Source organism: Ursus maritimus (assembly GCF_017311325.1).
Source record: "Ursus maritimus isolate PB19 chromosome X unlocalized genomic scaffold, ASM1731132v1 scaffold_X1, whole genome shotgun sequence".
Taxonomy (NCBI): Eukaryota; Metazoa; Chordata; class Mammalia; order Carnivora; family Ursidae; genus Ursus; species Ursus maritimus.
Window position 1 is genome coordinate 81,913,574 of NW_024423319.1, and position 18,160 is coordinate 81,931,733.

At 43.6% G+C, this 18,160-nt stretch overlaps 1 protein-coding gene across 1 annotated transcript; it reads left to right on the top strand.

Moving 5' to 3' along the window:
• The first annotated feature begins 2,439 nt into the window (after positions 1-2,439).
• On the top strand, positions 2,440-10,182 carry AKAP4 (A-kinase anchoring protein 4). Its single transcript, XM_008695530.2, has 5 exons — positions 2,440-2,535; positions 3,584-3,634; positions 4,195-4,296; positions 6,771-8,909; positions 9,935-10,182. The coding sequence occupies exons 1-5, from the start codon at positions 2,440-2,442 to the stop codon at positions 10,088-10,090; spliced, it is 2,544 nt and encodes an 847-aa protein (XP_008693752.2). The 3' UTR covers positions 10,091-10,182.
• The last annotated feature ends 7,978 nt before the right edge of the window (positions 10,183-18,160 follow it).

The following is an 18,160-nucleotide window of genomic DNA, read 5'->3' on the forward strand; positions in this document are numbered from 1 at the left end:
TTGTGTTGTCACTGTTCTCTATAGAAACAGTGATGTCATGAAGTAGAAATTCTGGTACCAGCTGGCAGTGAAGGCTTTAGGAGAGTATGGAGGGTTGAGCAAAGAAGCAACATCTTGGGTCAGACTGGAAGGGTCATCACAGTATCCCAATTAACAAGAAAGCCATCATTCCAAGGTCCTACAAAACAGCCTACTCTGATTCTACAAAGGTAGGAGCATCTTCTGACTTCTTTTTGACTAGCTAAGGGGGTGTCTTGATAGTGATGTGAAACTTTCTATTTTTGCTTTTATTCAGGATAACCAGAAAGGACTTTACCATTTTTTCTGTCTCTACATAAATCCAAATATCTCTTGCCACATAACTCCGAATCTCTAGTGGGAAACCCAAAGAGAAATAAGCTAAGATGGGAAAATTAATACTGTCTTATTCATAAAGGCTGGTGGTAATTCTGTATGTGAAAAATGCAGACCCCCACCAAACTGGTAACTAATATGATTAGATTGTTCTGGAAACAAGAAGAGGAAAGAGAAAGGAGGTCTCAAGGGATTGTAATCTGGACAAAATGTGAAATAAATATGCATATCCTCCTAGAGAGAACAGAAAAGGGTGGTTATACAGTCTACAGCCTGATGTGCTTCTGATGTGAAGGGCTACTGAGTTTGCCAGACTGCCACGCCTTTGCTGAGGTCGCTAGTTTCAGGCATTGTGACTCAACAAACTCCCTTGTCATACCCCAGGGTCAGAGGCAGCAGGGAAAAGCCTGGCCCATCAGTCTCGTCCAACAGCTGACGGGGGTGGCAGCCAGCTGCAGGTGCCCAAGAACTTGGCACTGCCCAGTTCCATCTAAAGGGGCACATCTCCCTTCTGGGTGGCACAATTTCAACCAAAAGTCTAAAATATCTTCATTATCAAGGTAATGAGTTCACAAATTTTAATTTTTTAAAATTCTTTAGGATTTGGACTGAGGCTGTGTCCAAATCATATGAGGGACCTCTATGACTCCCCTTCTTTTTTTAGAGGTTAGTCATCTCTAGCTTTTTTTTTTTTAAAAGAAACTCTCTCTTCTGAGTGGGTATGGGAACCCCTTTCCTAAAACTTTTTCAGGAAAATGTAGACATTATTTAAGTGAGAACCCAAAAAGATGGGGGGGGGGCAAAGGGTAGAAATGTAGTATTATCGTGTGAAAAGATAACCACCAGAGAATAGCTGTTATCAAAAAGTGGAGAGGGAGAGGGAGAAGGAGAAGGAGAGGGAGAGGGAGGGAAGGAGAGAGGAGGGCAAGGGAGAGGGAGGGAGGAGAGAGGGGGAAAGGGAGGGAAGGGGGGGAGAGAGAGGGAGGAGGAAGAAAGAAGAGAGGGAGGGAGGGGGAATAGAAGAAGGGACAGAGGGACAGAGGGAGCTAGAGGTTAAAAGGGGTGTCAATTTTGAAGGAAGTTGGGGGAAGGAATTCAACAGCCCTCTAATAACTTAGCAAAAAGGCTTCTCTTGTTAAATTTTAAAATGAAATCAAATTCAAGCCCCAGAAACCGAAACGATTCTACTGAGCTCTTAACTGTATCTTCCTGAACATAGATCTGAGGTCTTACATAGCAAAAATCAGTCAGTGGCTCTGCCATTTCTTTTTTACTTTTAGTTCCAGGCCAGGGTGTGAAGTGGCCAGGGCGGGAGGGGGGGCGGGGGTGGTGGCCGAGGCTGAAGGAAGTCGGCATGTTGGAATCTTGTATGTTGTTTTGATAAAAATGGCTATTTATTCACTGTACTGGTATTGACCCTAGTCTTTTCCAATGGCCCTAGGTAATAAGTATTAGAGCTATTTACCTAACTTCTCTTTCTTTAATGTAATGAGAAAGACTCTGGTTGAACTGAAGTTAACTAAAATTCAGTTAAAGAGGATGAGGTGAGCTCTATTCTTTGAGGTACCCAAGTAGGCAAACAAAAGTGGAGACAAATGAGATTTAGTGGAGTTTGGGTAGAAGTAAATCATTAAATTTAATCCCCAGAGTCTCTAGACTTTTAAGTTTGCTTCCCAGCCTGCCATTTTTCCTGACTGGTTTTCTTACAAGTTAATATGATATTTCCATGATTCCAAATACTTAGTGTGAGGAGTTTAATTTAAGGAGACTATGGATTGTGATAAGATAATTTTGATTACTTTTCCAAAGTTCAAACATTTCATAGTGTTCCTCCCCTTGCTCTTCCACCCCATCAGCCTTGCCCAAACCTGATTGAAACACGGAGATGGGTTTCAGGAAGCCCTTCAGAGATTCTTATCCAAACTCAGCCAGTCTCTAAAAACCATCTCTCTCCCTCTCTCTCTCTCTCTCTCCCTCTCTCTCTCTCTCTCTCTCTCCTTCCTTTCATATATATATAGTACATAGTTGCTGCTGTTAGTTACATATATATATACATATCCGTATTTCTTTCCTTTCTCTTTACAGATGTCTGATGGTATTGACTGGTTACACAGCCGCAGGGGCGTGTGCAAAGTAGATCTCTACAGCCCAAAAGGACAGCAAGATCAGGACCGGAAAGTGGTAAGATACAAAATTACCCCTACCAAGGAGTGGAAACGATTGGTGTATGAGTATAGATATCCTGGAGCCCAGGATAGACTAATGGAGAGCAATACTGTGATGTCTCCAAGCAACCAAGCTCAAGGAGGTCTGTGAGGGACCAGCGTGCTTTATACATCACACAAGGACAAATTAAGGGAGAGGCAGGACCAAATGTGATGTAAAGGACCTGGGGGGGGGGGCCTACAGGGGAGCTTGCAGGGAGGGAGGAGTGGTGGTTGCCTAGTTACCAGCCCCTATTACCTAACACTTCTGAGGTCACAATGTCACCTAGCTACCAGTAAGTTACACTAAAGTGGGACTCCCTCAGGAGGGCAAAATACTTCATGCTGTTTCCTGAACTTTGAGTGATTTGCATAGTACTTCACATTTTTCATCATGTTCAAGTGCCACTCATACTATGATTTACTTGATATGTATTTTTGCAGTGTTTTAACAAATATATTTAAAATTCAAATACATTCAAAAATTACCATCACCCTAAGCATTATTTTCTGCAAAACCACAGATTTGACATTTTAGGATGTATTTTCCAAATAAACAACGACAAATGCACCTATTAAATACAAACATCTATTTACATACCACCAAAAATATTCTACATCATCAATAGTAAAAATACCACACTTTGGGAACACTATAGCAGAAAGGGCTCTAAACTGAGAGCCAGGGAATCAACTTCTAATGAAAGTTCCACCTTTGAGTTTCTGTTAGTCAGGCAAGCCACCTCTCTTCTCAGTTTTCTCAATAAATGTGGATATCATACTTTGGGCCTCTCTCTGGTATTCTCACTTAGGAAATATAGTAACGCTAAGATTCTGTCTGCCTCATAATAATCATATTAACGTTTATTGAGTACTTACTATGTACAGGCACTCTGCTAAAAGCTTTACATGCAGTATCTCAATCAGTCCTCACAAGAACCCTACAAGGTAGGTATTGTCATCTCCCAGAAAGAAATTACGGTCTTTAGAGTTTTTCTAAATTCACTCTCCTTAATTTGATGCAGATATGCTTTGTTGACGTGTCCACCCTGAATGTGGAAGATAAAGATTGCAAGGTGGGTGTTCTCTGCTCCCCTCACTCGGAAAGGGTGGGAAACTGCTGAGAGGGTTATCAGGGACAGCATGAGGAAAGGGAAAGGTTGTGGCAGCGATCGGAAAGGTGGAGGAGCCTCAAGTGGAAAGCCATTGTTCTTGGAAGCCCAGGATCCTTGGTTCAGAATTTACTGTCACTCTTGACACCAAATCTCATTTTAGAAGCCACTTAAGTTGTTCGTAAGGCTGAAAGAATTAAAGCATGGAAAATAGCATGTCAGAAAAGTGAAATTAAAAAAAAAAACCCTGTCCAAAAGTTTGATGACTAATGGGATATGGTTCCTGAGACTGACAGCTTTGTGAATACCTTCAGTGGGGCTGGGGAGAGGGGAGTAGTAATTTGCGGTGGGAACTCTATCATTCTTCAAAGACTAGCTAGCAGCACAGTGCTACCTCTCCTTCAGAAAGAAGAGGGATAATAGGGGACATAACATTCATACTTTGAAGTGGTAGCCTAGGAGGGCGGCCTAAAGAAGTCTCAAAAATTAACTGTTCATAAAAATCTTACCCCTTAATTCCATAGGATGCTGCTGGTTCCAGTTTGGAAGGTGACTTAAACTTGGGAAATCTGGAAGAAAAAGAGATTATTGTGATCAAGGATACCGAGAAGCAAGACCAGTCTAAGGTATACTTAGCCTCTGAGCTCACCCTTTCTAATTCTCAGAGGCCAAAGCTGAGTCTGAGGACTCTGGTTCAGAGATAGTAAGACAACTATTGTCAAATAAGCCCATAAATTTGAACACTATGACATTCTAGAGAACACAGTCCTAGGTTGAGAGTCACGGTAAGTTCAATGCCCGGGTATCTAACAATGGCACTAATCACAGAGGCTCAGAATGCCCTTTCCTGATTTCAGGGGCCTACTGCAAAGATAACCTTGCTATTCTTATCCTAATCAAGATATGGGCTTATAAGCAAGATCCTTTGCAGTGTTCTTTGCTGGCTTGTAATAGACCTGTTGCCCGGAGACCAAAAGGGAAGAATGAGGATATGGAGCAGAGAGAATCCACAACGACCGAGAACTATAGTTGCCTTGTTCCTGCCCTGTTGTCTAAGAGATTACCTAGGCTGTTGAGTAGCATAAAATTAGAACCAATTAGACTTGCATGCCACTGTCACATACAGAATCTTTTGTCTTTGTGTAAGTATTCTAAATTATATCTGTTAGGCTCCTGATTTGGGGTAGGCATTAGAGCACAAGAGAAGTCACCCCCACAGTCCTACAAGCCTGGAGTGGCTGGTATTGGAACAGGATATTTTGCTTTAGTGCAAAAGAGTCAAAGATTTCTTGTTCTATCTGCCTGGGCTCATGTTATAATGAGAAACATCATTTCTGGCCCCAGACACATTTGGAATAATGAGAGTGGGCTCTAAGGAAGGAAAAGCCAGTTACAAAATATTCTCTAAGTAGTTTTGGGTTCAGTTAGGGGTGGCCAACTCCATTTTGGAGTCTCAAGAAAGGGATAAATTATACCTGGTGTTTATTTTTGAAAAGAGCAGTCCATATTTCCTGCACACTAGGCAGATCTCCTTGATTGTATCAAGCCCGTTCACAAAAAGTTGACCTTCTCATGACCTCACGTTTCCAGGAATTCTGTGAAAAGACAGGAGATGAAGCAGTGGAAGGGGCAAAGAATGCAATGACACTTAGCGCCGAGTAGAAGATGTGCACAATACATATACACATATCCAGACATGGGCACACACGGTCACAAGCATACAGATCTATACAAAGTGACACACACAGCGATACATACATTTATATACATTAACAAAAGTAATTTATACAAGCAAAGACATACTCATGTCTGGCTACACGTGACATTGACAAACACACAAGAACTAATATAACAAACTTAGGTATATTGGCCTATTCATAAACAATGACTTATGCACATACACAAAGATATACAGTTATACAGCCAGACACTTTGACATGCGCACAGATGACACACATAAACAACCGTAAATATATCCATGCACACCATGCATAAACACTTACTCACACACCCACAACCTTTGATCAAAACACAGTAACATACAGACTCAGGTATAGGCATACACACTTACAAATATACTCCATGTTGATACACACACATAGAAACTTAAAATAACACAAAGTCACTAACTCTTGTTTGTATGCACTGATACACACATCGACACAAATGCAGTAACATCCCCACTCGCATACTCACACACAAACTCAGATGCCGGGGTGTGTGCAATACTGACATACATTCTCAAGCATGCACAGCATATAAATATAACATAGATGATACCCAATGTATTGACAGACTACACAATCATTATACGATCACCTATTTACACATACAATTCATATTTTAACCTACACATTTATTAAAATATCATACATTAATTATTATTAATGAGTATGTATGTTAATATGTGAATGTATGCTCTAATATACATAAATGCATTTATAGCTGTGTGATACATGCTACTGGATTTATATCATAAATACATGCGCATCATTTCCAATTGACTCTTGCTTATTTGCATATTCTCAGACACACTGACATACACACACTTATGGTTACAATCTCACACATGTACAAAATGCACACACTAATATGTACATGTTGGCCTATACAGTAGGCAATGAGTATTGATGTCAACATATTATTACACATGCTTACACATACTCACACACGGACACTGACATACACGTATACACACACATACACGCAGGCACATTTTCGCATTTCACAAGACAGACTGACAAATTCTCACATCTATTGAGATGTTCACACTTACAAATTGCTGTATTGATGGGCATATGCACACAATGGATACAAGGATACATTTTTGACACATATTGAGATAACACTTATGCAGATGAAATTGACAAATAAATTGATAATATATATAGTTAAGTGCACAAATGCATATACTCTGAGTTTTTGCTGCTGCCACTTGTGTTTGACTGTGTATTGGTGATAATTGTATGTTATGTTCCTATGCAAATTCTAAAGACCAAATCCCTAATCTATGCAGTTTAGAAGATATATCTTCTAAATAAAATAAGGGAAAGAAGTACCCTACCCAAACTCTTATGGATAGGTGTTCTTCTTTTTTTAGACCGAGGGATCTGTGTGCCTTTTCAAACAAGCTCCCTCTGATCCCATAAGTGTCCTCAATTGGCTTCTTAATGATCTCCAGAAGTATGCCTTGGGTTTTCAACATGCACTGAGCCCCTCGGCCTCTAGCTGTAAACATAAAGTAGGAGACGCAGAAGGCGAATATCACAAATTACCCTCCGGGAACTGTTTCAGCGTCTACGCTGATCAACTGAACATAGATTATATGGCCAATGGACCTCAAAGCCTGCATCTAGAAATGACAGCAGCCAAAAACACCAACAATAACCAGAGTCCTTCCACTCCTCCAGCCAAATCTCCTAGCACTCAGAGGGCAGTGATTTCCCCTGATGGTGAATGTTCTATGGATGACCTTTCCTTCTATGTCAATCGACTATCTTCCCTGGTAATCCAGATGGCCCGTAAGGAAATCAAGGAGAAGTTGGAAGGTGGAAGCAAATGCCTCCATCATTCTCTCTACCCATCCCCTGGGGACAAAGGGAAAAACAGCCCCCGCAGTGCTGTGAGCAAGATTGCTTCTGAAATGGCCCATGATGCTGTGGAATTGACCTCGGCCGAAATGCGGGGCACTGGGGAGGAGAGCAGGGAAGGTGGCCGGAAAGCCTTTCTGTATAGTGAATTATCCAACAAGAACAAGGTGGGGGACAAACAGATGTGCCAAAGGGATAGTAAAGAATTTGCAGATTCTATCAGCAAAGGGCTCATGGTTTATGCCAATCAGGTGGCTTCTGACATGATGGTCTCTGTCATGAAGACCTTGAAAATACATAGCTCCGGGAAGCCGATTCCGGCCTGTGTGGTCCTGAAGAGGGTGTTGTTAAAACACACCAAAGAAATTGTGTCTGATCTGATTGATTCCTGCATGAAGAACCTGCATAACATCACTGGGGTCCTGATGACTGACTCCGACTTCGTCTCAGCTGTCAAGAGGAATCTGTTCAACCACGGAAAACAAAACGCTGCAGATATCATGGAGGCCATGCTGAAGCGTCTGGTCAGTGCTCTTCTTGGCGAGAAGAAGGAGACTAAATCGCAGAGTTTGTCATATGCATCCTTGAAAGCCGGGTCCCACGATCCCAAATGCAAGAACCAAAGTCTTGAATTTTCAGCCATGAAAGCTGAGATGAAGGGGAAGGACAAAGGTAAAATGAAACCAGAGCAGTGCAAGTCGTTGACTAGTGCTGAGAAAGTCAGTGAACACATCCTCAAGGAAAGCCTGACCATGTGGAACCAAAAGCAAGGAAACCAAGGCAAGATGGCTGGCAAAGCATGTGCCAATAAAGACGAAAAAAGAGAAAAGATCAGCCCTTCCACGGATTCCCTGGCAAAGGACTTGATTGTGTCTGCCCTTATGCTGATCCAGTACCATCTGACCCAGCAGGCCAAAGGCAAAGATGCGTTCGAAGAAGAGTGTCCTGGTTCTACCATGGGCTATATGACTCAGAGTGGCCAATACGAAAAGTGTGCAAGTGGCCAAAGTGCCAAGGCACTTTCAATGAAACATCTAGAGTCTCGTGGAGCTCCTGGACCATCCACCTCCCTAAAGGAGAATCAACAGCTGGACTCTCAGAAGCTGGATATGTCAAACATCGTTCTAATGCTGATTCAGAAGCTGCTTAGTGAGAGCCCCTTCAACTGTGAGGATCTATGTGAAGGCGAAAACAAGTGTTCTGAGCCCAGGACGAGCAAAGCAGCTTCCGTGTGCAAGAGACCTGACAGAGGGGAAGAACAGTGCCAAGACAATCAAGAACATGACTCTATCAGTGGGATGAAGCAAGTGAACCGCCAATTTGTAGATCAACTGGTAGAATCTGTGATGAAGTTGTGCCTTATCATGGCGAAGTATAGTAATAACGGGGCAGCCCTTGCTGAGTTGGAAGAACAAGCAGCCTTGGCAAACAACCCCAATCACCAGGTTGGTAGCTCCAGATGTAGTCATGATGGTGCGGTGTCCCAGAACTATCAAGACACTCCTTGGCCTGAAGTCATAGTTAATAATCAGTGCTCGACAAGCAACTTGCAGAAGCAGCTCCAGGCTGTCCTCCAGTGGATTGCAGCCTCCCAATTTAACGTACCCATGCTCTACTTCATGGGAGATGACGATGGACAACTGGAGAAGGTAAGCAACGCAAAAGGCACGAGAAGAAAGGAGGGTTGGAATGGGCAGGAGGAGGGAGGCAGCGTTGTACTCGGAGGCCAAGAGCAGTCCAATTTTTTCCCCAAGCCTCTTCACTGTGCACTTCACACATTACTTACACTTTAGAAAAAGACAAAAGTGGTGAACCATTAACTGAGTGGGGCTCTGGATACCTCAAGGCCTGTGCGTTTCCACCAAGAGGAGAAGTGAGGGTAGCTCATTGTATCAGTGATCATTTCAACAAACTATTCGGTAACACATCAGGGAGCAATTTTTAAGTCTTCTGTTTTGAGTTTGAAGGCCCTCAAAGGATTGGAGAGAGAATAAAAGAAAAAGGGAGCTCCTCCCCAAACTCATGGGTCCTGCAAGTGCCCAAGAGTACTTGGTTCCTTAAGTTTTTTGCCCTAGGCACCTCACTTGCTTTGCCCCAGTCCTGGCCTCACCCTCCGGTTTCACAGAGGCCAGCATTCGTGCACATACAAGTTCTCTCTCCTCTCTCTCCTCTCTCTCTCACACATACACACACACACACACACACACACACACACAGAGCTGTGTTTTCTACATCAGATGGAGTTAAGAGAAATAAAATACTGAACCAAATTATTTTCAGTCCAGGACCAGGAGATTGTCCCTACTTCCCATCTCATCCTTTTTTAGGGAAGCTGGGGAATGGCAACCCCTAACCTTGACCTAGCAATCATCAACAGACTAACTGAAGAATCTAACCCCTATGAGAAGTGTTTGGTGAACACATTTGATCCCAGAATTTTTCTAAAGCTCGAAGTCGTGCAGCATTTGGAGCTATGTCATTAGAGGAGAGACGAGGGAAAAGGAAAGCTAGGTCAGGAGCCTCCAGGAGCCTCCAGTCATGGATCTGTGTCAGGCTTTACTCTAATCCCAGAGGCACGGGTGAGAAGGTGGGTGGGGGAGGGTCCACTGGATCCATCTGGGTCCCTTCTCCAAAAGCATCACATGACTCAAAGCTACCTCTGCTCTCTCCACAGCTTCCTGAAGTTTCAGCTAAGGCAGCAGAGAAGGGGTACAGTGTAGGGGATCTTCTTCAAGAGGTCATGAAGTTTGCCAAGGAACGACAACTGGATGAAGCCGTGGGAAACATGGCTAGGAAACAACTGCTAGACTGGTTGCTCACTAACCTGTGAGCTGACAATTCCTTTGACTCCTCGCCATTTACTCCCCCTAGCAGCATTCCATCCCAGCCTGACACTCCCACCCATCAGGCCAGTGAACTGCATACCACATGATTGTATTTCCTAATACATCTGAGCAGTTGGACTGTGCAAATACAGGGTGTCCAAAAGCTGGGCAAGAACATGAATTAAAAAAATTTAAAAAAAAGTGTTTTTGTTTTCTTGATCAGATAGGTCTGAGGCAAGGGAGGAGAATGGGTTGAATTCCAAGGACTGGTGATACAGGGTTGGACCTGTGTCCAGATCTTACCCTGGGTTCTTTGCTGAGCACCCAAGACACAGGGATACAACATATGTCCCAAGTCCCTAAGGAATTTGGTCTGTCCAAATGATCTCAGCTTTACAATCTCTTCAGAGTTTTGCCACCTGCGGCTTCCCTGTTTCTTTCCCAGAATTGCATACCTAACTTGATACTTCCCCTTCTGATCCTAAGGATGCAGCCTTCTCGGTTTTTATTGACAGCCTGCAGATACGCTGTCTTACATGAAATCTAACTGAAGAAAGTAAGTATATCACCCATTACCCAGGCAAGGGGGGACATCGCTCCCCCTTGCCTCACACACACCCTCACTGTTCACCACACATAGATAAATACTATCCAGAACCACAATTGGATTTGATCCTCTTATGTGTGAATAAAGCTTTGAGAAGTCATTTACTTCAACTGATGAGATTTCCTTGTCTTCCATCAGTCTGAGAGAAAATTCTTCTGAGAAGAAAGCTATAGGATAGTAAATTCACAGCCACCCTATGTGAATCCCAATGTCTCTTGTGAGACTAGCACTAAATCCTTAGATTTATTGCATGCTCCTCAGAAGTCAGTCATAATGCAAACAAGATCAAAACCATGGTTTCGGCTGTGTGGTCCTTTGCGGGCTTGCTCGCTGTGGCACACGCTGGTGCCTTTGAGGGGTCATGGCTTTAGTAGAACAAGCACAGCATGTGAGATCCTTCTGGATTCAAAAGTCAAAGCTTTTGCCTCTTACTAGTCACATGGCTTTACAGAGTCACCTAGACCCGGCCTGTTTCCTTACCTGTAAAGTGTAGCCAAAAATTACCTTTGCCAGAGGCTCAAGGGGAGCAATGGACGGCAGGATGCTTTACACAGGGGACTCTTATAAATGTAGCTCCACGAAGGAAGCTGTACCCTGCCAAGGCCATCCCGATATAGTTGCAAGTGCTCTTGATATGCTTCCAAACTGAAAGCAGGATTCTCTGAGTATGGAACCCCAAGACGTACTTTTTGGGGGGAGGTAAGCAGCAGAGACCAACCTTGCCCACTTTTCCACAACACCTGGACAGGTCAGAAGTAAAGGCAGTACATCGAAAACCGGGGATGTACTGTATGGTGACTAACATAATATAATAAAAAATCATTATAAAAAAAAAAGAACTAAAGGCAGGCCTCTTCAAAGCAGGACTTTTAGAACTCCCCAGCCTGGATGAAAGCTAATCGGACCTTTTCCAGTCACACCGCCCCATGAAAAGCTTTGGAGCTGAGCTACCACAGATCCTTCCCTTTCTCCTTGAAGAAAATCCTTCATAAACAAATCCTGGGACCAGGGCTGGATTTCTGATGACTCAATCCTCCCTGAGCACAGCTGGGTCCCATAGTAGTTTACTTCCTTGATTAACTTGGCTCTTGACTTCCTCCTGATTTTTATTATGAGATGGCCTTGGGGATTCCTTGGAATGTGGAAATAGAGCAAAGGAAGTTATATGTTCTGCTAAATGAGGGGACCTGGGGCAAAATGGTCTCTAAGGGCCCTTCCCAGTTCTGACATTTGAGGATTCTAAGAAAGCATTTCTCTTCCATAATTTCTCAAGGAAACTTGCATGGATGAGGTAAGATTAGGGTGAGGAAACTTGATTTTTGCCAGAGCTGACAGACTCCAGCAGAGAAAGGAATGCTTTAGACCACAAAGGGCTCTGACAAGGGTCTGGAGGAGCTCAACAGTCCTTGGGGTTTATTCCTGGAGGGTGAAGCCCTGGCCTTTCACCTCTCTAAATGGAGAAGTGATCCCAGGCACCCTATTGGCAATGTGGCCAGGCTCAATGGCAGCAGCTGAAAATAGACAAGGACTTTGGCTGAGCGGAGAGCCCCACGTGTAGTAGGAAAGGGACGATAGGAGCAGAAAGAGAAGGAATATATGAGTATCTCCTGGTGGGTGATGAATTGGCTTGAAATATCTGATGGTTGCAGTGTCTCTGAACATCAGGCCTCCATTTCAAAAGGAAGTTGTGAGCAAAACTTATCTGGGAGGTTACCGAAAGGCCAGGACTAGGCTGAGGTGAGGTGAGAGAGGCACTCGCCTCAGGGACAAAATTTGAGGGGGAACCAAAAACTCAGTAATCAAAAGAAGTGTTTTAATGCACTATCTTCAAAAAAATTGAAATTAATGCCCCCCAAATCCATGCTGAAAAAAATATCAAAAATCGTAATACAGAAGATCAGTAACAGTGTGGTGCCAAACCATAATGGAGCATGAGGTAAAAGGAAAAACTGGCAAGACTGATTTTATGGGAGTAACAATTTCTGGGAGATTTCCAAGGCAATACTTAGAGAACGTATTGCCCCGGAAACCTGTATCAGTACAAAAAAAGCAACAATGAATTAAGTCCCTGTGTAAAAAACTTAGGAAGGGAACAAATTAGAAGTCAAACAAGTTTGGGAAAGGGGAAATAAAATTTGGATCAAGGGGGACAAAACAAAGAAAATAAAGTTTCACTTAAACCTTAAAAAATTCATTTCTTTTTTTTTTTTTAAATCAGAGAGGGAGACAAACCATAAGGGATTCTTAGGGAAACAAACTGAGGGCTGCTGGAGTAACTGGAGTAACTGGATGAAGGGCATTAAGGAGGGCCCTTGATGTAATGAGCACTGGGTATTAAATGCAACTGATGAATCCCTAAACTCTACCTCTGAAAGTAATAATACGCTATATGTTAATTAATTGAGTTTAAATAAAATTTTAATAACCTTAAAAAATTCAGGGGTGAGGAGAGGAATGTTGCAGGGTTTTCTTTCTTGCTCAACCTAAGAGTACATTCATTGTTGCCAAGCAAAGCTCGTATTAGATTAATTCTGGTTAAAAACAGGAACCACATAAGATTTTCCCTGTTAAAATTCCACTTTAAAACAGTTCTATAACGAAAGAAGAAAAATAAGTACAAAGTAGGAATATAGGAGCGGCAGAAATAACATGCCACTTTTGCATAAAATATTTTTACTCATCCATGAAAAGCAAATCCTCAAACACCAGAGGTACTGAATGAGTTTTGCAAAGGTATAGGATAGAAGATACTTGCGAGCTGTAGGAATTGGCCATCAACTAAAACGATTCCAGCTGCTTTCTCCCCAGTGACTCAGAGACATGTGAAAAAATCCAGCAGTTCCCCTGCACTCAAGGCTCTGTGGTGTCAGAACATGAAAAAAATTTCAAAGAATCTGTCAAATTTCTATATCCTAGAGCCACCCAGCCAAAAAGAGGAGAGTCTAATCACCATAGTGACAATAATATTAAACACTTGAGTATTAAGGGAGGCAAAAATGACATTTACAGAGTGCTGAGTGCCAGCCGTTACTCGTGCTTCAACTCTTTCAAAAACCTTGGGGGGAGGGTTTGTTATTAGATGTTTTCACAGATGAGAAATTAGGGGCTCAGGCTTCAAGGCCTCCTTCTAGGCTGTAAGTGGGAGAGTTAGGATTCAAATCCAAGTCTGCCTCAGGTCAAAAACAATATTCATTCCATTCTATCAGACTGCTATCCTAGTAATTCAAAATCCATGTTTATTAAAAAACAAACTATAAAACATGAATGGGAGGGACGCCTGGGTGGCTCAGTCAGCAAAGCGTCTGCCTTTGGCTCAGGTCATGATCCCAGGGTCCTGGGATGAGCCCTGCATCCGGCTTCCTGCTCAGCAGGGGAGCCTGCTTCTCCTCTCCTTCTGCCTGCCGCTCCTCCTACTTTTGCGCTCTCTCTCTTTCTCTGACAAATAAATAAAATCTTTAAAAAAACATGAATGTCGGGGCACCTGGGTGGCTCAGTCGTTAAGCGTCTGCCTTCGGCTCAGGGCGTGATCCTGGCGTTCTGGGATTGAGCACCGCATCAGGCTCCTCTGCTGGGAGCCTGCTTCTTCCTCTCCCACTCCCCCTGCTTGTGTTCCCTCTCTCGCTGGCTGTCTCTCTGTCGAATAAATAAATAAAATCTTTAAAAAAAATAAAAGTAAATAAACATGAATGAGAAAAACTAAAGGAAAACAGATAAATAGGAAAATAGACCTGGCTAGTAAAACTGAATAAAACATCACTCTTTAATTCAACACATAGGTCTCCTATAATGCCATTTTAAATCTTTATGGGATACTCTTAAAGTATCTACCCCAACATATTTATTCATTGCAAAGGGAAAAATCATAACTTCACAACAGGTGAGCCCGTCAATCACACCTTAATTAGGTGATCAAGGTTAACATCATCAGTAAAGATATATTGATACCATGTACCTCCTGATAAGATGTCATGAGAAGAACGCATCACCTCTGAGACATTCTTGCCAAAAACCCATGACCCTAGTCTAATCATGAGAAACCATCAGATAAACCGAAATTGAGGCACATTTGCAAAATACCTGACCAGAATTGACTGCAAAGGGTCACAAGGACACATTTGAAGGTTATGGAAATGTTAACTTCACACCTTGAGAGGAAAGGTGTTTAACACAGATGTATGTATACATTTCTCAAGACTCGTCACTTGTTATTCTATCTAAATTCTATCTATCTAAATTCTATCTACATTATATTTCAACAAAGTTGGTTTTTAAATATATTTAAACCTGATACCTATAGGAAAACAGTCCCCTTCCACTCTTCACAAGTTTACTGTTCTTCTGTCTCTTTCCAGAAAGTCTCCCATTTAGCAAGTCTTTGTGACTATGGGCTCTGAGCCCCCTGTAACTTGCAGCCCTCCCTCCTGCCCCTTGCACTTGGCTGTAGTGGCCCCGAGCAGGCTCCGGAAACTCCCTCTTTGGGAGAATTTCCCTCCCAAAGATCCCAGCTATGTAACCAAGGTGAGAAGCTTTCCAGCTCAACTTCTTCTTGTTATGAATGTCTCTTCCTCAGAAAAGTCTTCCTTCACTACCCTATCTCCCACAGCTACCCTTTATTACATCACCCCGGCTTATTTTCTTCACCTGAACTGATCTAGCTTTTGTGTTATTGTTTACTTGCTTATTGACTGTCTTTTCCCACTAGAATGGCAACCCCAGGAGCACAGGGACCTGTCTTGTCCACTACTGTATCCTCAGTACCCAGCACGGTGCCTGATGCATAGTAGCCATTCAATAAATGTTTACTGAATGAATAGTGATCCACCTAGTTCGGTGTTTCCTGGTGGAGAAAAATAACATTAAATGGGGAATCAGAAAATTCATCATTAACCATGGCCATTTAATATCGCTTAATCATCTTAATATAACCAAGAGTCTGTTTCCTCACCTTAAAAATTGGGATGCTAATCAATACCTTTCATATCTACGTCTCTGGAGGTGTTGTACAGATCAAAGAGCAAAGCAAGGTGAAAATGTTTGAAAATATGCCTAAATGCGCCCAATAAATATTCAGTGCAAAACAATAATTAAAATAAGAATAACTTTTCCTGAGCTTTATTTATTTATTTTTTTACTGACCTCTTACTGTGTGTCAGGCATTCTTTAAAGTGCTTTCCACTTTAATCCTCCCACCAACCCTCTGAGGTGAGTACTCTTATTAGCCCATTTTGCAGATGAGGCAACTGAGGCCCAGAGAGGCGGGATAACTTGCTCAGGTCCACACAGTTAGAGGAAGTAGTCAAGTTAGGATTCAAACCCAGACAGTCCTGCCTCTGAAGCTCCCATTTTGTACTGCTCCATAGAATATCCGGACCTTGTCCATCGCGTCATATGTCAGGATAAGCCCCGGCTGACTGCAAGTAACACTGACAGACTAGAGTAGGCCTGTCTCAGAGGCAACAGGAACCTCTAGAGTGGTATGAATGGTTGCCTGGAAGGAATCCAGGCTGGTGGATAGGCACAGGTTTCCAAAGCCTATTGTAGGCATAGGCCTTGGCCCAGAAGAAGAACCAAAACTACCCCGAGGCAGCAGGCAGCTGGGACAGCTTCTGGGACTCACAGAGCAGGCAAGATTCCCTAGTGCAAGCAGAGGTGGTGCTTAAAATGCATCCTTGGGGAACAAAATGATACTTCACACTTGCTCACAGTGCCCAGGGCCTCTCCTTTGGTGGGAGGGGGCTGGGCAACCAGTGCCGAAGAACAACGCCAGACAAGCTAGCGCATGTGCGCCCTGGCAGGGAGAGAGGGTGGTGCCTGATGGCGCCCAGTCAGCGCTCCCAAGAGCCACACTACAGAGGCTCAGGAGTGGGGAGGAGAGGTTAAGAACCACTTGGGGTGCTAAGGACATTTGCCAATCAGTATTAAAGTATTTCGAAATGTTTAACAGCCAGTGGGGCTGGACCTGTGCCTCAAGTCTGAATACTAGCCGGAGGTTGGAAATTCTCTACTATCTGCCATCTTTCTCAAGCCTCGGGGCCTGGCTAAAAGTTGAATTCAAGGTGACATCTGAGGCAAATCCAGGTGAGGAAGGGGTGGAAGGGAGGGAACCCCAAGTTGCTCCTTCTGGCTCACAGAGCTCTATCCGTGCTTGGATCCCTCGGTATGACAATGCCCTGTTTCTGGATCTGCCTTTCTTCTAGACCGTAAGTAGCACACAATAGATGGATAGAAAAGGTCTCCCACCTACTGGGCAGCCAGCTCATCAGTGTTTGTTGGGTAATAGCTAACATGTACTGCGTGCTCACTTTGGGCCAGGCCTCTCACCTGATGCTTGCTGCACCCCTATTGGTAACCCCATTTTGCAACTGAAACAAGTGAAGGCAGGGGAGGATCAGAAACTTGCCCATACCTGGGATCAGCACCGGCAGCCGAATTCTGGAGGCTGTACTCTGAAATACTGTTCTTGATGTAAGTGGCTGGTGGGTAGCCATACATGTGCAAAAGGTCAGAGATGAATAAAGTGTGACCTGTTTAGGAACTTGAGAGGCATATGGTAGCTGGAGTGTAGGCTGTGCAAAAGGGAGGTCATTGGTGACAAAGCTGGAAAAGTCAGTTGGCATCGGATTATGAAGGGCCTTATGTATCGTGGTGAAAATTTTGGACTCACTCCTAAGGTCAATGAGCCTGGCAGTTTCAGGTGAGATGTATGTTCTAGAATGTTCTCTCAGTCTGTTCTGGGAAGGATGGATTGGAGGGAGCGTTGTGCTGCTTGGCTGTTATCTACTTCCTTCATTTATTTCTTTTTTCCCCTCCTCCATTTTCCATTTTTAAAATGCCAGCTTCGGGGGCCTGGGTGGCGCAGTCGTTAAGCGTCTGCCTTTGGCTCAGGGCGTGATCCCGGCGTTCTGGGATCGAGCCCCACATCAGGCTCTTCCGCTGGGAGCCTGCTTCTTCCTCTCTCACGCCCCCTGCTTGTGTTCCCTCTCTCGCTGGCTGTCTCTGTCAAATAAATAAATAAAATCTTTAAAAAAATAAAATAAAATAAAATGCCAGCTTCACTGGACTTTACTGGAGGTTGAACAGATTTATCCGCATCTGGGCCAACACATTCCTGGGGGCCAGGAGTGGGAGGTAATGGGCCCCCTCTATGATTGGCTCAAAAATTCTAGCTGTAGTGGAGCCAGTTGGTGAAAGGGAGAATGGTAGGTTTCCACTTCCCTTCCCTAAGGCTGCACTTTGTCCCACAGCCTGGACTGACACTCTCACTCACATCAGATGCTAGGAGAGGTAGACCCCAGACTCCACGCTCCCTCCACCCCCAAATGACAGATGGTTGTATTTTCTCTGACCCTGAAGTGGTCTCACACAACACCTCCCAGAAACTATAAATCCTGTCCCAGAACTCAGCAAGAGAGAGAAGGAAACACAAACACCCTGACCTGCTGACCTTCCCCTTAGGGGTTTGATAGCA